The following is a 23,942-nucleotide window of genomic DNA, read 5'->3' as shown; positions in this document are numbered from 1 at the left end:
TCATAAGGGTGATTAGACTCATCTGCTCCAGTAGTGGTTAGGCAGACCACTAGATCTGGACCGTTCATCTTTAGCTTTGTAAAGGTCTCATATCGTGTAGACCGTCAGATCTTGAGAGCTCACTCTTCCGCACATACTTGTAATATGGTCAACTCAGCTAAGTCTTGAGTCTCTTGACTAATCAAGAGTCAACTGAACCAGGTTCGAGTTCCTAATTTTCTAAAAATGAATCTAGTGATTACATGAAAAAAGAAAAATTCAGGAACAAAATAAACCTGACACCTAAAAATGAATTCATCTCATTTTAAATAAAGATAATAATGTATTAGAGACCTCTAATACATACTTACCGTTAATTAAAATTAAAAGGTGATGAACTCATTTTTAGGCGCCTGCCAAACAGGGCAGTGTTTATCAAATTTGGAAGACCCAACTGTTCATGTCCTGGTTCATTTGTCTGACCGAGCATTGGAATAGGTGGAGCCGGCTTTTGCATAGTTGACCCGATGTGGTTCAAATCCCATCATGGAATGGAATGGGCCATGCCACACTGTAACCCCTCTTTGATAATCTTAGCCACTACAATGAAAATGAAAAATCACAGGTCCAAGCGTATATATTTTCCATCAGAAAGCAAAAGCAAAAATTCCACATTGTATATTTTCTTTGTTTTACAAAGTATACACATACAGATCCAAAACCGCATGTGCCAATATGAGTAAGATCCAAGCCTTCAATTGGTGAGGGCACACAATGCAAGTAGCCTCAGCCAAAAATCAGTTGGCCAGTCTACTCATAAGGTGGGCCACACGTGGTTGGAATGCAGGAGATAGCCATTAAACCCACAATGGTGGATGATACAGCAAAATTCTTGTAGGACTGGAAGATCCTAATCGCGCCTTTACTATGTACTAAGACTCAGCTATCCATGTCGGGGGCAACTGACTCGAGTGGACTCAAACAAGTCAAAACAGTCTAGTTCGTAAATCCATGATTTTTAGCCTCTCTTTTTTCCTCCAAACAATTTCCTAGTATTTTACCTTTCAAATAAATTTTTTTTCTTTTTTCTTTTTCCCCTGAACCATCTACTTTTAGGCCAGTAATTGAAGGGTTGGGTTCCACCAATAGAGCGCTGCAAGCCCCATCTAATCAAGAGTCTGGATCACTGTCTACTAGATCACAAAAACTAGCTAAAGAAGTTCAACCATACACCTAGATGTAAAAAAGAGTTGATGAGAATCAAATCCGTTCATGATTATAGACTAAGAATACAACATTTCAGCATTCATTCAGAATACAAATTTTGAAACTGATAATTCCATTTAGAAAACAACAACAAGAGAAGACAACATCTTAACAAAATCTAATAAGAACCCCCCACCACCACCATCTCCATCCATCATCACCATCCCTCATCATCATGATCATCTTCACCATCTTCACCACCCCACCTCTTCTTTCCCCAATACAACAAATTGCATCAGTCAAGAAAAATCACTTAAAAGAAATCAAATTCCAAATAATTATCAGAACTCTTATGATTGGCCACAGCAGGGATGGCCACCTTCTCGCTCGTCGATGCCGCAGGCACTGGGATCCGCTCAATCTCGACTGGCTTCGGAATCTCTGGCGGGCTGGCACAACGTATCAAAGCCCAATTGATGCCCTCGAAGAACGGATGTTGCTTTATCTCCGTAGCTCCACGCTTATAGGCCAGCCGGTGCTGTGGCTCCTTCACAAGCAGCCCTCTTATCAGATCCCTCGCTGAGAAGCTGACGACTGGCGACTCTGGGAATCGGAGAGGCTGGCCCACAACATTGAACAGCGTGGCCCGGTTCCCTGACCCCTTAAACGGGGTCTTGCCAAACAGGAGTTCATAGAGAAAGATCCCAAATGTCCACCAATCTACAGCACTCCCATGGCCTTCGCCTTTGATGATTTCAGGCGCTAGGTACTCGTGGGTCCCAACGAATGACATGGACCGGGCCCCAGTTGGCTCAGCCATGAGCTCAGGCAATGGGCTTACTTGGTTTCCTATTTCATTTTTCGGTTTCCGGTCCTTCTTGGACTTGCTAGAGAAGAAGCGGGGACCAAAGCAAGTGGGGGCTGCCACACACGATGGCTGAATACAGGAAGGTTCGATGCAAGCAGGCTGGACACAGTAGACGGGGTTCTTTCTCAAGGGGTCGGAATCGATGGACGAAGATTTGACAAGTGTTGGACTGACGGTACAGCGGAGAGAGAGATCAAAGTCGGACAGCATAATGTGGCCATCTTCTCGGACAAGGACATTTTCGGGCTTCAGGTCACGGTACACAATTCCGAGCATGTGTAGGTACTCCAGAGCAAGGAGGACCTCTGCTACATAGAACCTGCATGATCGACAGGACAGGCTAAAACATGAATAAATACAACCAAATACTCCATGAGATGTTCATACATTCATTTGTGCAATGTGCATATTGGTTAGATGTTTTATGGGTTACTGTTGGGATTGCTAATCCTGCATGCATGTGTAGAAGCCATGGTCCCATAGAAACTGCAAGTACCAACATGCGAATCATGTGGAATATCAGAGCCAGCAATCAGATGGGTTCCACTCTCTAGATCCCCTGGTGCAAAAGCCAAACTGATGCAGTTATCAGATGGACCAAAGTAAATGGATAGGACAACCTCAACATTTAGCCATCCATTTGTTTTGTATACAAGGTCCAGCAGATTAGTGGACCGGCATGATTTTGTGCTGAGGCATCTACAGTGGGGCCAATCTGATGCATATCGGATGTTCCATACAAGCACACGTACCATGCTGCCCGTCAACACACCAGTAAACATGCCAATATGGAACATGTATGCAATTTCCAAGTGTTTCATCAGGTAGGCCACCATCAATATCCTGGCAAAAATAATCAGGTACGTCTACTCATAGGTGAAAACTGGTCCACCTATGAGTTAGAGCAACCTGATTTTTTGGGCCAGAATATCTAAAGCATGTCCTTCCTGATGAACCACTTAGATCTTGCACACGTGTGCCATATTGGCAGGTGCTGTGACAACCAGTAAGTGCCCCATTTAAGGCCTTAATGGGGCATATCCCGACCTTTTCTTGTTTATATTCGATAATTTGTAGTTGTGTACTATCATTTATACAAGGACATTGCCTGACATAAAAACAAAGAAAATGGAAAATGATCTCTTTGATGAAACATTCACATGTTTCCATACAAATTTATGCCAATGTCAGAATCAAACATATTGAGATGAAGAGGTTTGCTGGAATACATCCCAACTCATTGCAATGTGATGTATCAGGATTTTATCCTTTGAAACTGGATCATCTTTAAATGGTCCAAACCATTTATACAATCAGCCTCAAATTGTATGGTGGATAGACAACAAATAAAATCTCCTATATTAGATTATTTCAACCATTTGAAATTTGAGTCTTTTGCTTTAAAAATGGACAATCACCAAAACCTTTGTGTAATCAAAGAGTTAAATATTCAATCTGATAAACTTTTCAAGCATTCCTCATCCAAGGTAATCAAAGAGTTAAATATTCAATCTGATAAACTTTTCAAGCATTCCTCATCCAAGGGGAGCCTGATCACACAAATGGTTTGGGTCATTAAAAAACCTAATTTCAATGGATAAAATCCCAATGTATCATATTGCAATATGCCAGGATGCATTCAAGCCAACCTCCAAGACAAAAATATGAAAATGAATCCATTTCCAGCATTTTGCATGCTTGAGAAGTTACTGGATCATTTTATAAAAAGTAACAAGGGTAAAAGATGGTAATCTGAATTCAAAGTGGGATCCACATGAGAAAGATGATAGCTATTTACCACAAAAACAGTACAGTTAAAAAGACAAAGGGAAAATATAAGATGGCTTGAGATGCCTGACTTTATGCACAGCACAAGTTGGAGGCATCTAAATATGCCAAGTTCAACAAAATGAAAGTTAAAACAAAAAAAAAAAAGAAGTCATCTCATAGAAGTCAAAGTAGAAACAAGAAAGGCCAGGCAATTAGACCTCCACTACCACATCATTACTATGGGGTCCTTCACTAGTCGCTACTGCATATCAGCATATTATTAACCAATAAGCATGATTGTGAAACGTTGCGCACATCTTTTAAGCGGTGGTTGAGAACAAGATCTAATAGATTTGAGTCCAAAAGGCATCGTTTGATCGCTGTCCTGAATGTTTTCCTATGCCTTTCAACTTGGCCTCTGGGGTCTGTGATTGGGGGTTGCATTCACTTGCTGAATATCACAGATTCCATAGCAGTAGTTGGCATTTAGTTAGTTGAGAGGATCAGCATATGATGGATAGGATAACCAACAAAAAATTCAAAAAGAACAAAGTAATTTTAAAATAGAAAATTGGCTCAAACCTTTAGTTAAAGGGGGCGAAAAACTATGTAAAACACAAAAAAAAAAGAAGAAGGAACTATTTAATAGTTAAAGAAAACAGAATAAGAAAAAGAAATCTCACTCACTAATACAGAATGTTTTAGAAAAGAAGAAAAGAACAGGAAAGTTTGTAATGACTTGAAGACATTTTAGCACATAAACAAATTACTCAAATTCATCATAAGGAAGATGAGATGCTTTCCTTGTTTTTGGGACTGCTTTATAATCAGTCTGATCAAATAAGAAAAGCCAAGACTGAAAAGCAGAGCATTACTGTACGTGCTGACAAGTAATGACTTGGCTGCTGAAGCCCAATCAATAATTCCAGCATTAATATTGGCACCCGTGAGGATCTTGTGATTGGCCCTGATGCCCATTCTCTTGAACAAGAAGAATACAGGGATCCTTCTAACTTACATGCATCTAAAGAAATTTTGACCACTGCAATAAATGTGAAGAAATGACTCCTTATCCATGTGCACCTTCCTCTTCATGCACCCCTGTGCTTCTAGACATGAGGGCTCTAATCATCAATTAGACTCAACTAAGGGTGCAACTCAGGAAGTTTGGCTCAGGTTGAGGGTCAACCTGAACCCGACCCAACTCAACAGGACCCAAACCAAATTCCAGCCCAAGGTGCACAATCCACACCCAACCCAAATTTCTCCAAACTCGAACCAACCCGACCCAAATTTCCTCAACCCGAACACAACCCAATTTCAGATTGGGTTGGAATTTTCCAACCTGAACCCGACCTGATCTTGGGTTGGGTCAATCAAGTATGGGTTGACCCAAACCAAAGTTGCAGCCCTAGGTTGAACCCACATTTTGTGGGTGACTCACCATGAAGAGCTCATATTGATCAGAGGATGTAACCTTCCAAACATTGGGCTCTCTTTTTATAACCATATGTTTGCTGCACCAAGGATGAGATGGTTACGGTCATCTCATCAACATGGTTCCTTGGAGACATGTTATCCAAAGTCAACTCTATCAAATGCACTACATATTGATTTCAGAAACTCTTTGATTCAAACCATCCAGTTTGTATGACATTGATTGAATGGGAAAGTTACTTTGATCAAGTCTGCCAAGTGAGAAAAATACACTTGCTTCCCCAAATTGGTTTTACTGGGCAGACCCCATTAGACTCCTTGAAATAGCTACATTGTAATCGCCTCAAATCAAAATGAACATCCATCAACTTCTCTAGAAGGCAAAAATATTATCAACTCGGATACAGCCATCCAACAATTAACTAGGCTAGACTTACGCATGCATCTGCCTTAAGACCTGAAAAGAAGGCCCATCCGCCCTACTTAATTGAATTTGGTGAGCTGGATAGTTGGATGATGGGGCCCAGCCAAAGCCCAATTTGGGCTGACCTAAGCCTAGACTCAGATCCTTAGATTATGGATTGGACATGTACATGCCTCAACATGGTCTGACCCATTTGCCACCCTGGACTAAGCTCATCGCATCGCTTGAGTGCCTAACTCCATATAACTCCGTCCAACCAGTCACAAACCACGTCTCAGCGCAGACTTCTGAATAAAGCTGGAAACAGAAAAGTCAAGGGAACTTCCTGCTAGTAGATAGAGGAACAAACTCTAATATGCATGAAAAAAAAAAAAATTTGTTGAAAGCTGAATTCTATCCATTCGACAGCGCTAACCCAATCAACTTCCAACTGAATATACGAAACCTGAGTTGCAACTTGATGCTCGTTATGTGCCACCTTCATTAGCTAAGCCAAGCCTGATTAAAGTCTCGTAGAATCCCAACTTCAAGATCACCCTCCTAGCCTTCCAGCCCTCGGATCAGTCTGCTAGCTCGTGCTATTTTCTCCTAGTTCTACACCACAAAAGGCGACTCTACACTCCTCACAAACTACACAACCAATGCTATTCTTCCACAGATGACGTGATACTAGACCAACCACATGATGGGCAACGGTGCCTTTATTAATGTGGCCCATCTTCAGAAAAGGGCATCTTCCTCTCAGCACCTTAAAATATATTCAAGTGTCCCATATAGAATCACAATCCTGCTCTTGCAAGTGAAACCTCTCCCACTTGAACTGAATGTCAATCAAGATATTTCAAGGTGCACCACATGGAACTCAATTGCTTAGATGGTAGTAGGTGAAGTGATCACAACCCAAGCAGTTGCTGACATTAACGCATTGGCAGACAGGAGAAAATAATTTAACTAAGGAAAAAAAAAAAAAAAAGGAAAAGGAAAAAAGAAGAACATCATCATCATCATCTAAGCTTTATCCGAATTAATTGGGATTGGCTACATGAATCAGGTTCCCCCATTCCACTCAAGGGCCAGACCTTCAGTTAGACCATAGGTCATCAAGTCAGGGATGCACTTGCCAAGCCTTGCCCATTTCTCACTACACCCGGGTTCTGATGCAGCAGGTCTCTTACAGGGAATGCCCTAGTATGAGTTTGGAATGTCATATTGTTTGGATTTACAATGGAAGATATGGCATAAATTTGATAACAGCTGCCAACCTGATGCAATGCTCTTCCTTTATCCAGCCTTGGGACCAACGATGAGAGCACAAAACTCCAACAAGAGTACTGTAATAGACTATTACATAGGTTTATTACGATCAAGTTCCATCTAATAGTCTACCACATAGGTTGATTACAATCAACAACTTTAAGGGAAAAAAGAATACGCAAAGATTAAACCTAACCCTCATTAGCCTCTGCAACAGCAATTTCATGCAAGCCACAGGGGGGATGAGAAATCAAAAAACACTTCTTATCACATTTCCTCCTAAAAGAATGTCACATCTAAATAATGAGCCAATAGTTTTCACAACCAGGCTTAAAAGAAACAACAAGAGTGGGTCCCCTTGCGTAGACCATATGGCTTAAAAGACACGACAAGAGAGTCCCCTCACATAGACCACAGGGATGCCAAAAAATTGCAATGACAATGTAAAACATCAGAATCCTCCCTCACAATGACAATGTAAAACATCAGAATCTCTCCCTCCCTCCCTCCTGTGTGTTTCACATGTATCCAGTGGTGTTTTTAACATCGGAATTATCAAAAATTGTTGTGCTTGAACCATTTGCCATTACATAACATTCAAAGCTTTTGTTTCATCTATCGAATTGTTCCCATGTATTGAGATTCATCCAATTTCATCATGAAGGTTTCTGTTGAATGATCCGGTCATCTTATCATGGGTTTGAAAATTTTAAAGCTCAATTCCTATCAAAAGCCAAGTGTTTCTCTTCATTTAAAATGCTGCATAGCTTGCCTCTCTTTTATCAGAAACATTAACCAGGCCAGAGAAGTTTTTTTTCTTTCAAATGTATATGAACATCTAACTTCAGATTGGTAGGTATATTTTTCTTACTGTACAAATCCCTGGAGAGATGAGCTGCCTGAACGGTTGATTATGACCTGAAGAAGCATCGAATTTAGGACATTGGCGACACAGGCAAAATAATGCTCGTGGGAGTTTTGTGCTCTCATCACCGGTCCCAAGCCCAGATAAAGGATGGCTGCATCAGGCTGGCAGCCAATGTGAAACTTTTGATTCATGTAGCTGACCACAATTAGTTGGGATAAGACATTGATGATGATTCAATGGTGTATCAGACCATTCTTTGACAGGAATTTTGTCCATCAGCTTAACCAGCTGAATGTCAACTGAATAGGCCCTAACTGAACACAAATCAAGCATGATTTGGGGGATTTAGGGCCATTAAAGTAAATAAACAACTAAAAAAGGGAAAAAGGAAGTGATGGTTTACCCTTTCTTCTGATATTTCCAAAAATGGTTCATTCTGCTTCAATTCATTGAATACCACTCAAATCTTGTGTTTTGATCCTCCAAATAGGCCTAATCTAGTCTGGAATTAGTTTCTAAGCCTCCACGGTTCAAATGAAGTGAAAAACGGGGGGAAAAAAAGGAAAAAAAAAAAGAAAAAGAAGAGAGATAACAGCCACTCTATTAGAAAGTTTGCAATAAGCAAGAAAAGAATATGCCTCAAAGACAAAGGATTCAAAAAAGAAGGCCAGCCGAAGCGGCCTTTACATAGTAGATAGCCCAACCTGTGGAAAAAAATAAAAAAATAAAAAATAATTGAAAATCAAATTTTCCAAAATCAGGGCTGCCATGGCTGTATCAGCCGATATGGCCCATTTTTTACATAGCAGATCGGTTCACTGTTCACCCCCATAATGTGTAACAAGGGTGGCCAATATGGCTAATACTGCCGGTCCTAACCGATATTTAAAACCATGAATTCTATCATGGTATTAAATCTGTGTAACTTGAATGCATTTCACTACAGCTACCTCATCTAATGGGCCTTTCCAAATATTTATTATCTGCCACAGATGGAACATTGTGTCAATGGTACAGCAAATAAAATGGCTAGTTTTCACAAAACTATAGAAACAATGTTCGAAACAATGAATTGGTGTTACTGCATCCTTGTCATTTATGATGAATAAATGGATTTGATCAAAAAGGAATTTCCAACTTTCTTTGTGAAATCCTACATGAAAAAAGAGAAGGCCGAAAAAGTCACGAGGATATAAATGGACTGATGATGACAGATCTCACATGAGAATGCACCTTTTTGGATTTCAAACTCAGTTATGGTGGAAAAGAAGGTAGAATTAGCATTAAGATAAGTGGCCTAAGCATTAGGCTCACAATGATATGGGATTGAATACATGTACAAAAATTTAGGGGTTTTTGTGAACACCCATATAAATAATAGGGTATTAATGAACACCCACAAAAAATTAATAATTTTGCAAATAATGACATAGCCAATTCATGGCTATTGCAAATACCCACATGCAGTAAGTTTTATACAGCTTCTGTTAGCAACTGTTAGAAAATTACGAAAATGCCCATATGGAAAATACCCATATTTCTACTCCATAGATAAACATACACCCTTCAATTTGTGGCATTCCATGTGATGGTTAAAAAAGAATTATAGCAACAATCATCACTCTATTGGGAAAAACCAAAATGTGGATGGCTAGGATTCCCCAATCTTGGAGTTTTGGTTCATGGTTCATCCTCTGTGAGGCCCGACATGTCGACGACCTAGATCACTAAATCACTGACTATTGATATGATGGTTCCAACTTGGATGGATAAAACCTAGGTTTTTAGATTAGATGATTCTATTAAATGAATGGTTTTTTTTTTTTTTGAAGAGTTGGTGAAGATTACATGGATGGGCCCGCACAAAATAATTTTCCCAAATCTAGAGGGAGGAACAAAAAATATAAGAAAAATAAGAAAATTTCATTTACCTTTGACATTTCTTCTTCCTTTCTACCTTATTTTTCTTTTCTTCTTTGTTCTCTTTTTTCCCCTAGGTAACAGGAGAGTGAGAAGTCAAGAGAGAAGGTTGGAAGGAAGGAATGAGGAAATCAGGAGAGATAGAGAACGGGATCAAGAGTGATAGAGAAAGGGGATCGAGCCAGGTTTTTCATTTTTCTTTTTTCTTTTGTTGGTTTCTGGGTTGCAGAGAGTAAGAGATTTTGAGGTGGTGGTAATTTCGTCATTTTTTCAAAAATAATGATGTGGGACACATGATTTAATGCTAACATATAATATAGAATTTATGAAAGAGTCCATAAAGTGATTCAATTAACAAAAGAGGCTAACCTACCAAGTAATTAAGAGTAAACAATAGGAAATAAAATCTGATTTAACCTAAATCACATGTCCGCATGCTAAGAAATCACACTAATCAATTACGACTAGGGCTGATGGAAGGATAGAACTTTCAATTTAGCATAGGCACGTTCCACACTCAATGGACAAATTTGTAGGTTTTATGATTAGGGTTAGGAAGGGAAAAATCTGAAATTAGGAAATTAGGGTTTATGAGAATTGATGATTTTGGAATTATGGTTTTTTAGAAATTGGAAAAAAAAAAAAGAAATTGAAGATTTAGGGTTTAGAATGTTGTAATGGGAAGGAAAAGAGGAAGACAAGAGAAGTAGAACAATACCTTTCGAAGAAGAGAGATGAAGGATATAAGAAGAATACCTTTCGAAGATGAAAAAGGGGAAGGATGTACCTTGAGAAATCCACCACCAAACAAGTTTGTACCCTTTTACAATTCAATTGGAAGAGAGGGTTTTTTCTTTTCAAAAAAACCCTAGAAAACAATAAGCAAAATTCCTTCACACTAGAGAGCTTCTCTCTTCTTCTTTTTTTCTTCTCAAATCTCCACTAAGGTTGGAACTCCACTCCCCTTGTGGTTATATAATTAAAAACTTTGGAATTAAAATTCAGCATAATTACAATTATGTCACTCACTTAAGTGAAGTTCCAAAATAACAAAACTAAAACATTTATTATCAATCTCAACCATCAAATAAATCCGAAAAATAACAAAAAACGTAAAGAAAGAAAGATCAAAGTCCAAGGGGGCTGGATCAGGAAGATCTGGTGGCCCGATGGCCTAATTAACAAGATCCAGCAGTTGGATCAACACGAAATAGAAATCCTATAACTAAAATTGTCTCCTAAGCAGCCCACATGCATCATCCCAAAGTGGGGTCTTCCTGATGCACGTCCAATGCATGTGGGGTCTTCAAAATGGCCCGGCTCTGGAACTCGTCTCCCCTTTACAAAGAAAGTTGCGCTGATGTGGGTGGTCATCTCCATCTCTGGTACACCTGAGTAGGTCCTCTTATGTCCCCATAAGCCCCAAAAGTTAACACCCATTGGAAAAAAAATAATAAAAAAATCATACGGAGTATCAATATTTCCATTAACAATGTGGTTATTTGCAAATTTGCAAACATTTTTTTTTTTTTTTTGTGGGTATTTTCCCGTGGGAGTTTTATGCTCTCATTGCCAGTCTACAGCCTGGATAAAGGAGGGTTGTATCAGGCTAGCAGCCGACATCAAACTTATGCCAAAACTTCCAACATGAATTCAAACAAATATGACATTCCAAACTCACGCTAGGGTGTTCCCCATAAGCAACTCATTACGTCAGAACCCGGGTATGGTGAGAAATGGCAAGGGTTGACTAGGGCATCCTCTTGAAGCGACACACTACAACAACACCCAGTTGCTATGAAAAGTACACAAGGGTTCCTAGTTCCTGCACCATTCTAAACGCGTGCAGGTAAAGAAGCCAGTCCAAGAGAATAAGATTCGTCTTGTCGCATATATTGACAGGTAGGAGTATGGAGTTAGAAGATGCGACGAAACGAATTAGAGTTGACATAGCTTGTGTTTAGAAGACCAAGTTGAAAGGGGTCAAAAACTAGAGACGACGATGGATATAAGCTTTGTTATGTACAAAGTATCATAATAGGAATGGGGTAGGATCGGATAAAGGTGGATAAAGATTTAAACAACAAAGTTGTAGATGTTATGAGAGTAAGTGATAGGATTGTATTAATAAAACTTGTTAGAGTGGAGATAATCAATGTTATAAGTGCATATGCACTGCAGGTAAGGTTAGAGAATAGAATCAAGAAAAAAAAAATCTAGGAAGATATGGACGGACTGATGTAAAAAATTCCAAATGGAGAGTAAAAGTTTAGGCTCTGTTTATAATTGGTTACAACTCTAGGCAATTCTTTCTGAAAGAGTAAAAGTTGATGATTGGGGACTATCAATAGAAAAGGGAAGGAAAAAGACCAAAGACCAAGGCCACATTGAAGATAAGAAAAAATAGTTAGGAAGAAGACCTATATCAATCACCCATCACCATTTCTAATATTAGAAATGTACTCTACTCACATGCTATCATTGGAATGAATGAGGTCACTGCAATGGACCAAACTCAAGCCATATAAAGCTAAAACCCTCTCTTGCACTAGGCTCACACTGGTCTTGGTCCTGCTCTTCCCCAACCGCCCACCTAGAATCTATCAGAATGGTCAAAAAATATCTGTCATACATGACACTTTACTTTTCCGAGTGGTTTAAACCCTTTCCTGCATAGCCTGTGATGCAAGACAATTAACCACTTGCTCTAAAAGCTCAAATTGATAGAGCATGGCGAATTAATCCCTTTATCTCATAGCCCAGGCCCCAAATCCGTGGGTTCCGCCCTACACGAGCCACCCGCCTCACATGGCCCCCAAATCCATGAGTTATGCGGGCCACTCGCCCCGAGTGTACCCCTGCATCCCACAAGCCACCCCACTCGAGACTGGTGTGAAAATGCCCCCGCATTAATCACCCACAGTGAGGAGTCTCGAACACAAGACCTTCTGCTCTTATACCAACCTGATGCAGGACAATTAACCTCCTGCTCTAAAAGCTCGAACTATTAGAGCATAGCGAATCAATCCCTTTATCTCATAACCCAGGCCCCACATCTCATGGGTTAGGACCTCAGCCGAACCCCCTCATGGGCCTCAAATCACATGGGTACCGCCTCACACGAGCCACCTGCCTCACACGGGTGGGGCCTGCCTCACAAGGGCCGCCCACCCCGAGTGTGTCCCCACATCCCACAGGCAACCCCACTCGAGCCCGATGTGAAAATGCCCCTGCATTAGCCTGTTTCTTCGATTCTAACATGGCCAAAGATTATATGGATACAGGGGAGATGATCATTGCAGTTCAGCCTACTTTGACTATGGAACTTGCATGCAAACCCCCATCATAGCAAGCACCTCTAGATAGAATTGAAACCAAAAATCATTATCTAAAAAGCCAAAGGCATTTCAAAAATGACTCTTCTTCCTTCCAAGATAGAATTTTACGTTTCTAAATCAGTTTCCTAAAAGTCATGGCCATTGGGAAAAAAAAACATGGCAATGTTCACAATTGGGCTTGCACCTCGAACTTCCATTGCTATGCAGTGTTATCAGAATCATACAATTCACGATATGAAACGTTTGATTCTGATCATATTGTATGGGTGTACAATTTGCTCATGCACCCAAATTGCAAATCCTACATATTTGTACAATTATGTGTAAATTGTATGGTATTGTGGATTACATATATGGCGCCCAAAATTACTTAACATGAAAAAGGCCAAAAAAAATGTAGAAGGCCCTCCATTATTAAAAATTCCTCGCTCGTATCTTTTGAGAGAGAGAGAGAGAGAGAGAGAGAGAGAGAGAGACTCTGGGGATTTGGATATTCAAAAACCCAAAACAAAGAAATCAAGATACCATTTCATTCAGTCAATGGAATTAAATGCTGCTTTTTCCAATGTAAGATACAAAAGAATAAAATTATTAAAAGACACTTGTATGCTTTTTAAGGTGAATTTCTTGGAAGACAGAAAAGGAAAGAGATAAGAATCCTTAAATATCACGATATGTATAACCATTCTGTGTGCATGTTGATGGGAAATGGATGATCGATGCATTTTTTTTCTGATTAATTTTCATCACATGTTTTTCAATTTTCTAAGAAAATCAGAACAAAATCTTAGGTTTTTTTCTTTTTGCTTTTTGAGGAGGAGACAATTTCATTAAAGCAAACAAAGACATGGAAAATAGCCATGGAATGTGACAGTGTCGTTACTTCACAGCAACATATAAGACAAAACAGCAAACAACAGCAAAATCAAAATAAAACAACAGAACAATCACACAATCAGCAGAGCCCAGAAGCACAGAACCCTGTGTGGGTGTGATCACCAAAAGAAAATTGCATCCAAGTTGGCTCTTAAGGAAGCGAGCTAGGTCCCAGAGATTTCTGGGAGGGCAAGAGCCCATCCCAGGACCAAGGAAATGGTAGAGAAAAAGAGGGAATTGATGAATTGCAGTTGACTGCATCATTTCTTGCATTCCTCTAATTCCAAATCCCCCAATAATGGCATATGGGAATACAATCCAGATACACTTGCCCTGATTCAAGATTGGACCAAAATCCCAACCTGCAATAACACCAAATAGGTACCTCTCCCAGCTAATTCATATTTAGCAGCAACCACAGATTGAAGCATCGAAAACCACACACACACACAAAAAAAAAAAAAAAAACCTTAATTTGTTGTTTACATACGTCCTCCCATTTCACCAAGTGATAATTGAATGCATCTTATCAAGTTCCCTAAAGAAACCTTTTTTTCTGAATATATTTGAATTTGTTTATGAATTTGGAAGGCATCACCATTTTGCTAACAAACCAAAAAAAAAAAAAAAACCCTTGATTTGGTGTTTACATACGTCCTCCCATTTCACCAAGTGATGATAAATCAAGTTCCCTAAAGAACTTTTTTTCTGAATAGATTTGAATTTGTTTATGAATTTGGAAGGGCATCTGAAAATAGATGAGATGAAGTGGGATACTAGCAAAAACTGCTTTTAGAAGCGTAATACGGCCTCCAAGTGAAAGCAGATTGCCTTTCCGCGTATGGCCAACTTCTTTCCAAATTTTACAAGAATATCCTCCCAACAGTTTGAGACAAGTCTTCCAGATTGCTATCCTGCATCCCAGATTTGCTAGAAATCTCCAAAGTAATATAGGAGAGATGGAGCTTTTGTACCGGTTCACGGGAAGAACTGGAACAATTGAGAAGCATGTGAGGATGTCTTTAAACATTAGAGGTTCATTAATAGACCCATCCCCAAATAAAAGTGCAGCATCAGCATAGCGAACATGTGACACTCTACTAGCACAAGGATCTTGTCGGCTGTGGGTACCCCCATGGGTGTCCACACTTTAGCGCACGGGTAGGGATGTTTGTCGGATTCTTTAAGCTCCGCAAAAAAAGATTTGGAAGAGAAATGTCTATTGGTTGCCCACTTCCAACACTCGGTATCCTTGCTGAAAGTGTCAATGCTAGCCTCATAGAGGATACTGGTGAGGGCAGCAAAGTCTCTCGATTCATTATCTTTCAAGTTCCTTCAAAGAGCAATGTTCCAAACCCTAGAGCACTACTCAGCATGCCCAATTTTTCCATATCGGTTTGATCCAATCGTCTACTAGTGTGACTAATCTCCCTCCACAGAGGATCCCAAGAGATTCACTGCTGTATTGGAACTTGCACTCCTCTTCATGACTTTCCCAAAGGAAGTCAATTTGCAGCTTCTAAATTTTAGCCAGTCAGCCACCTTCAGTTGCACCTCAAAGAGGGAGAGATAGTGATGCAGGATGGATGGCCTAAACTAGGATAATGGAAATAAATTAATTAATGGATAACCAAAGTAAATCAAAGCATAAAATAAAGCCAATCTACCACAAATTTAAAGAAATCAAATATTCAATTAAGCTCAAGTTCAAGACTACATCACAATCCCGCAAACTATATCCTTAAGGCTATTGATCGGACATGGCCAAATGGAATGTAAAACTTCCATCTTGCATAGGATTCGTTCTAGATTCGAGGATTCACTAACGCTTTGCTAGGGTTTGAGTTTGGAAATCAAGAAATTGGGAATTTAGGTTTTATAAAATGCTAAGGTTAGGGTTAGGATTTTATAAAATAGAGAAGAAGATAGTTCGACTATACGGACAAGTCTGTGCATAGTACAGGCACTACCATATAGTTGTACGGATGGTGTGGTGGGGATGGCTTGGTCGGTGATGAGTTGAATTGTTGATGATGAAGTTAGAGTTTGAGAAAGAAGAGGGAAAAAATATTCAATGAAAAAAGAGGGTTTGAGAGAGAGAGAAAAGAAATACCTTGATAGGAATAAGAAAGAGAACTTGGAATCACTCCAATGGCTTCACACCAAATTCTATTCACAGGAAGTTTTCTTGCTCAAAAGAAGCAATGCATAGAAATTTCATTCAATATATCCATCATCCCAAGTCTCAAGTCTCAAACAAGTATATATAAGAAAACCTAAGCAAACTCTAAGTCTACAACTATTCTTGACCGTCTAAATCTATTAACGGTCAAGATCAAAACATAAATCTCTAATAACCTAAAATAAAACTAAAAAATAAAGCAGAAATAAAGATGTGTCACACTGCACAAGGATGATCTCCAACGTGCAACAAGTACATTCACACGTCCACATGTGATCAACAGCATAGATGAATGTGGTCCAACGTGTCCATGGCTTGGATGTGCAGACTAGTGTGTTCGGACACCTAAACCCGAGTCTCCTAACATATCCAATGGTTTAGATCGCCAAACTAATGGGCCCAAGATATCCAACGGCATGGTCTACCGTTTGTAACGTCCAAATGTGGTCCAGGTTAGGCTAGGTGATGTTCAAATAGTCCAAAGATGTATCAATCGGTTCTAAATAAGCAACCCACATGCATCTTCCCAGTGTGGGGTCTTCAAAAATGCACAACCATGCATGTGGGGTCTTTAATGCAGCTAAGAACTCGAATTGGGTCCATTGGGCCCCATGTAATGATCATCCAAGCATAATGAAACTGGGGCTTGGGCCTCGCCTCTCCTCCTCCGATAAACTCGTCTAGGTGCTCGAATGACCTCATCACATAGTAAACTGGAAGATGAGAAGAATCACATCCCACTGTCTTTGGCAAAAACATTCACCTCCCTTCCCTCCATAGCCACACCCACAAGAACACTTTCACTCGAAATGATCCTACGATCTGACACTGCCTCAAAGCATTGCAACACCCCTTTGATATGCCTCATTTGACCCCTAAAAGCTTCGCAAAAAATACGTGTGTCATTTGCAAACTAAAGATGAGAAATCCTCATCTCAAGTCTACCAACAGTCCAACACTGAATCCTCTTGCCAACCCAAGATCTGAGGCCTTAGCCATAAGCAAGTTTAGGCCCTCCACTACAATAGCAAAGAGAAGCGGGGATAAGAGATCATCGTGCCGTAATCATTCTGAACTTGCAAAAGAAACCAGATGGGGCTTCATTGATCAAAATAGGGAATGAAGCCGAGGTAATGCATTCTTTGATCCAAGATGCCCATTTGCTTCCAAAACCGATCAAGTTGAGAACATAAAAGAGATATATCTGATGTTTCTGATGTGATTCGACCCCTATTATGATTTGCAATGCATAATGATTTTGACAACATTGTTGTTATGTTCCATGTGTCCATCTCAAAAAATGATTGATTAAAATTAAAATTTAATTGACACAATTTCTTTATGATAATCTCTAAACTTCAAATTCATGTCTTCAAAGGATCCTCCACATACAATGTGTACAATGTCTAAGCAAGAGGCTATTCCGAGTTTTCGGATACGCTCCACGGGCACTTTCCTTCACTATTTCGAACTTGAAACTTGAAAGGCTTACAATGACATATCATAGTTTCTACTTTACTTTTAGGGTGCATTTGGTTGCACCAAATATCATGAAATTCATTATATTTGACAAAATTTGGTGCAACCAAACACACCATTACCTATTACATTTTTTTTTCCAAAATTTTACTTTCCATTAGTTTTTCCTGTTTATAAAAAATGTGAGATAATTTTTTACAAACCACTGAAGCCTTCATCTATCTCAAGGCCTACACCTTGACTCCAGCTTCCACCTTTTGAAACATAGCTCTTACATTAACATTTTCAACTTCAGCTGTCTGTAATCCATCAGAAGAAGACATGAGGAAGCCTAATGCACAAAACCTATTCATAGCCATTTCATTTTGCATGCAATATTTTGGAATCTAAAAGATAGCTGAAGTACCCTACCATCACAGATAATACACCGAAAACACATTACCTACCTACATCCCTACAATAGAAACCATATCAAGTTATCAGCAGCAGCACCCACCATAAAATTCGAAGCATAAAAGCTTCTCTCAAATCATAGGTTTAATCCTTCATAATTCCCAACAAATCACAAAAAGACGGGGGGAAGGACAGAAAAGAGCATACTTGTCTGCTAGTAAATATCAAATTAATTGCATACTATTTTGATATATTCATCAAGAGCAACACATTGGGCATTTCATTTTACAAGGAGAAAAAGAAAAGTTAATCAAATAGCAGTTTCATATGCCATGGAAAGGTAAGAAGTAAAGTCAAGCATTGGATTGCTGCAGCAGGAAATATAAAGAGAAGGGAAAGGATGGGACTTTTAGCATAATTTGCAGTGGAGGAAATCCACAAATACAGACGCATCACACCAAAGCAAAATCCAGAGATTGAAAGAAAACATTTTAGAACAAACAATGTATACTTTAAGAGGAATGCTACTATAGCATGCACTCTCTGTTGATTTCCATGAAGTGTGTTGCAAAACATATCTCTATTTCACATGGCATTTGCATACACGATTAGACCATTGATTTGGTGGTCCGGTGCCACCATGTGCATGGCCCAAAAAGTGATGGTTGACTCAAGAAATGTGCGACTGTCCACAATTCAATGGCCCGAGAAGTGATCACCAATTCAAGCAATGTACAACTGTTCAAATTTAATGGGCAAAACTCACAACAATCAGATGTCTGTAGTTGTACAATCACTAAATTTTTGGCCCTACGGCCCAGGCGCATGTGATTGCCTCCCAAATCAACGATCTCAATCAAAATAAATGTTTGCCAGTGGGCCTGACACTTCATAGAACTTCTCAAAGCCTGTGCTGTAATAGCATTTCTCTGTGCTGAAATATGCAGAAGATCATGATTCAATTCAGTGCAGACTTCTAATCAAATTGAAGAGTATAAAATAGAAAATAAAAGAATTAGGATAATACTTCACTGCTTGTTCAGTAAAATGTTTCCCCGGTTGCCGCTGGCGAAGGGTGTGCAAATCCCCTCCTGGACAGAACTCCATCACCAAACATGAGAACTTGTCGGTCTCAAAGTGGGTATACAATGTTGGAAGAAATGGATGGTCCAAACACTGCAAAATTTCTCTTTCTGTCTGGGCTCTGAGCAGCTTCTTACGACTGGCCAGCGACCCCTTGTCCATAACCTTCATTGCGAAATAGGACTTGGTTCCACTCAGCTCCGATAGATAGACACTACCAATGTCGCCACACCCCAACCTCTTAAGCAGCCTGAAATGGCTGAGACCCAAAACTCCATCTCTCGACCGGACCACTCGGATGGCCTCCCATCTCGAATCATTTGCTTTGTGGGGCTTGTTGACAGTGCTACTTATGCTGCTACAAGTGCTATCATCGCTCACATCGCTGCTCGTACTGCCTCTGCACATGCTGCTCTTTCCGCTCTCAATGAAATCAGCACGGTCACTGATTTTTGCACTGCCACTTGTCTTAGTGAGGCTGCTGGTCCCATCGCTGACTTTTGCAGAAACCGAGCTGTCCTTCACACTGCTGCGTTCGGACATTTTCTTTTCTTCATCTCCAATTCCAATTCCTTCCAAAGTGCCCGTAATCACATTTATCTGATTCTTTTCTACACTGTCTACTTGTTTGGTAAGTTGTTTTGGAACTTCCAAGTTGCGATTCAATTTACTAGCATCCAAATGGGTGGATTTCGATGTACCCTTATCAGGCAAAGGATCAGTGGGCCCCTTTTGATATGTAGACAGCGTTTTTTCCTCCAAAACATCTGCAATTATCTGCTTTGAGGAGACTTGATTTGCAGGTCTTGGTAATTTTTTCGGTGTAACCGGCTCCGATTTGGTTGGTTTCAAGACCTGCAAAGGTATTGGCTTCGAGACCTGCACAGGTGAAGGCTTGCGAGAATTTGCCTCTACTGACTGATTACTGACCGGTTTCTGATGCTGCTCTGAGCAAGGTCTAGAACTGGTCTTTGAAGCCATTAATTCAAACACAGAGTTCTTTAATATATCAGATCAAGGCCCAAAAAAACCAACTACTGAGCCCACAGTTTCAAATTCATTAACCATAATTCTACTTCCAAAGGTGGCGGCATCTTTTTCTCCATCATTGGTTCTGAGTAATTTCAGAGAGATCAACAAAGCCCATAAGAAATCAAAGATCCATAAAATAAAATAAAATAAACAAGTTATTTCCACCATGATTAATACATTATAAAATCCTCATAACAATTCATGGAAATGATATTGAAAGAGCACAGAATTGCAAAGGTAGAAGAAGAGAAGGAAAAAAAAAAAAAACTCTCCTTTCACCTCTACAAAGCAGATTAAGAAGATTTATACATCAAAGTAACTACAACAGTAAAGTGAAAGAACTGTGTGGGATACAGAATCATATACCGATATTAAAGTAATAGCACCAACCAAAGAAAAGATTATCAAATATGAGTTAGACTATGATCAAATGTGAGTTAGACTAAGGAGTGAATTCAGTACAAAGCAAGGGAGCATTCGCCTAATCCAGACCCTCTAAAACATGGGTCCCATCATTGGATCATGGTCCAAATATCATGGATGGTCTCAGCCATGGATCTTGATTGATGTCCATGAAATGGGGAGTAAAAAAAATGAAAAGCAGTCAATGGTCCAAATGCAGTGGACGTTACAGAAGTATAAGATTCTCCAATCAGGGTAGCTTTTAGGCAACCCCCATCCACAATCAGCCCGATGATTTGGACGGTCTGGATCAGAATATGTGCATCACCATGTGCACCATGGATGTGCATCTAACTGGTAGTGTAGCCCCAAAAACAATATCATATAGCCAAAATCCCAGCAGAAAACCTAAAAACCCAAAAAGCAAGCCCCAAACAGAAAATTAATCAGATCCAGAAAATGAAATCTTCACACACACACACACACACACACACACACACACACACAAAAAGGAACAAAACCAAAACCCACCTACAAAAACAATTCTTTTACATTCAATACCAGATGCAACCACAAGAATGCATGCAGACATTGATACAGATAGCATCCCCCCCCTTTAAAAAAAAAAAAAAATCACATCCATCCAAATCAAAATGCAATCTGTCCACAACAAAAAGGACTTGAGAACCAAAACCCAACAACAAAAACAAGATTTTTACAGCAGAAAAGAAAAACAAAAAGCATCCAGAAACTGATCGAATGATATTTTCCTAAATTTCTCACCAAATCACAAAAAAAAACAAAAAAAAAAAAAGATAGGCAAAAATGAAAATTTCCAAAAACCCACCGAGATAATCAAGATTCAAGCATAGATAGACAAAAAATAAAAATTTTAAATAAAAGAAAACAGATCTTGAACACAGATCCAGAAACCCCACAAGAACCCAGATGAAGAAAAAAAAAAGGAGGAAAAAGCAACAGAAAATAAAAGAAGCCCAAAAGAATACCTGCCTTCAAAGATCAGAACTTTAAACGGCTCTGCTTTAGCAGTTATACCTGAGAGAGAGAGAGAGAGAGAGAGAGAGAGAGGTGAAAGTGTGTTAGAGAGAGTGTTGGGTGTGTGTCTGTGGATTGTTATGGCCTATAGGAAGAAGAAAAGCCTTACTAAGGAGACTGCCGCGACTGAGATGGTGAGGGCACTGGCAGCCACACATGCCAAACTGGCACACGTGTACGAGATCCATACTATTCATAAGGTGGGACAAACCATGAAAGTCACATGATCTGTAAATTATACCAGTATACTCATGACATTGGCTGTTATTACATGAGAAATAACATGCACCACTAGAAATTTGATGCTATTTCTCGTGTGGGATATTTGATAATTGGATAGATCATATTTGCAAATAATAGTATTTTACTAATACTATAATCATGATGAACGATCCAGATCTATCTATATATTTATACTTTCATAGTTTGAACGAGATTCCTATTTTATATATCAGTCGCGCGATTATATTTTTATTTCTCCAAGAAAGAGAAGAGATGGGTCAACACTGCTAAATTTTTGGAGTACTGAGTGGACTCGCTCGAGTGCACTTTGTAAGTGCACTCGTCTTAAAAAAGGAAACGACTCACACGTGTGTAACATCCCAGCCGCTTATCAGGAGACCCAAACTATGAAACCAGATTCCATGTATCAATATCCATGCTGATCTGATCATCAAGTGGGTTTACTTGTTTAATCTATCTCAGACCGTTGGTCAATTTCCATCAACCACTATTCTTAGTATATCCGTGTGGTCCACATGATCATCTTATCAGCCAATTTTTTCAAATCTAGGATATGTACATAGGGGAACTCCTAATTAACGGATCAGATATGACACACGTGTACCTCGTTCTCAGCCGTGGCGCGTGTGGACTTAGCATATCTCGAATTTATGAGCTGTTTGCAACACGAATTATTTCATTAGTTATCTCTGTCCCCAATCCGAATGGCCTGAAATCAACACATGGTCTCGCTTGTGTCGCATGTATTCATTCCCATATTTACTGCAGTTTTCGGAAATACCCTCTCGGAGTTTCCAAAATTACAAAAATACCCTTCGTCTGCTCTCCTGATGCGCACGTGTATGGGATCCAAACCATTCGTCAGGCGTGCAACATGGTGGTGTGGGGAGCAGATTAGGTGCGCCCCACCTCACCCAACACGGTGCGGGACCTGGGGCCTACCTTGATACATGTATTGTATATCCACTCCATCTATAAGTTTTGCCCGCTCACTTTAGTAAAAGAACCCAACAATGAAGCAGATGCAAATCTGAGATGGACCACACCATAGGAAATTGCTGTGATTGATCGCTCACCAAATTTCCTAACGTACACCATATTTTTTTTTGCCATCTAATCTGTTGATAAGGTTTCATGAACCTAGATGAAAAGAGGAAAAAAAATATGAATTTGATCCATAACTTTTGTAGCCTACAAAAGGTTATTAATTGTCACTCATCATTATTTCCTGTGTTGTGGTGCATCTGAGATTATGATCTACTTTATACTTTGGGTTCATGCCATTAGATTATCTGGAAAATGAATGGAAGGCATGGATATACAATACATACATCAAAGTGGGTCCCATGGTCAGGGCCGCAGTGTGATCAGCTTGTTCAGACCATTCAAGAATTTTTTACAGTCCATTTCTATCATTTTTTTTTTTCGCTTCAGGTCATTGCATGGAGGGAGTTGGGATACAAGATTTTTGAAAATCAGATTTTATAATCTTAGTTATATAAACTTCACTTGTTTACAGCTCAATGTTTGTATTCTTTATACGTCTTAATTAAAATCCTGTTTTTTTAATACTCTTGTTAGATGGTTTGATCAAACTATAATTTTAGGAAGTCGGCCATGATTGGTCAACATAGACCGTTGGTCCGTTTTTTCCTACCACCATGGGACGGTCGTTAATGTTAGATCTATGGCCTGTATGTATGAAGCAAAATGCAGCAACCATTAATATTCAATGAAAAAGGTCCAATCAATAGTGGCTATGTTCTTCTAATCTAGGAAAAAGGATCATGGTGACATAGGACATATATCAATGGTCCAGATAGAATGAAGAACCATGGCCCACTTTCAAACTGGAAAGCAGTGCCAAGGTTCAAGTAGCGTGTCTTATACATATTTAGGAATGAAAGCATTTTATAATGAGCATTTAGACCCATCTTAATATAGTAAAGATCCTTAGAGTGGATTCGACAACATGTGATGCGTACAGGGAATCCAATTGGCTGAAAAGAGGAACCGGCTTTGGTAGATCTTTGACTGTGGGGTCCACCGTGATCTATGTGTCTTATTTCCATGCTGTCCATCTGTTTTAGAAGATCATTTCAGGGCATGAGCCAAAAAATAAAGCAGATCCA

At 39.5% G+C, this 23,942-nt stretch overlaps 1 protein-coding gene across 1 annotated transcript; it reads right to left on the bottom strand.

The window, feature by feature from the left end:
* Positions 1 to 1,229: 1,229 nt before the first annotated feature.
* Positions 1,230 to 21,647, bottom strand: LOC131258206 (serine/threonine-protein kinase D6PK-like). Its single transcript, XM_058259344.1, has 3 exons — positions 21,519 to 21,647; positions 19,022 to 20,191; positions 1,230 to 2,372 (listed from the first exon to the last, which is right to left on the bottom strand). Exons 2-3 carry the CDS (start codon positions 20,056 to 20,058, stop codon positions 1,499 to 1,501), a joined length of 1,911 nt encoding a protein of 636 aa, XP_058115327.1. The 5' UTR covers positions 20,059 to 20,191; positions 21,519 to 21,647; the 3' UTR covers positions 1,230 to 1,498.
* Between the last annotated feature and the right edge of the window lie 2,295 nt (positions 21,648 to 23,942).

This window comes from Magnolia sinica, chromosome 10 (genome assembly GCF_029962835.1).
Source record: "Magnolia sinica isolate HGM2019 chromosome 10, MsV1, whole genome shotgun sequence".
Lineage (NCBI taxonomy): Eukaryota > Viridiplantae > Streptophyta > Magnoliopsida > Magnoliales > Magnoliaceae > Magnolia > Magnolia sinica.
The sequence above is the reverse complement of the archived record's forward strand: the minus strand, read 5'-3'. Positions and strand labels throughout refer to the sequence as shown.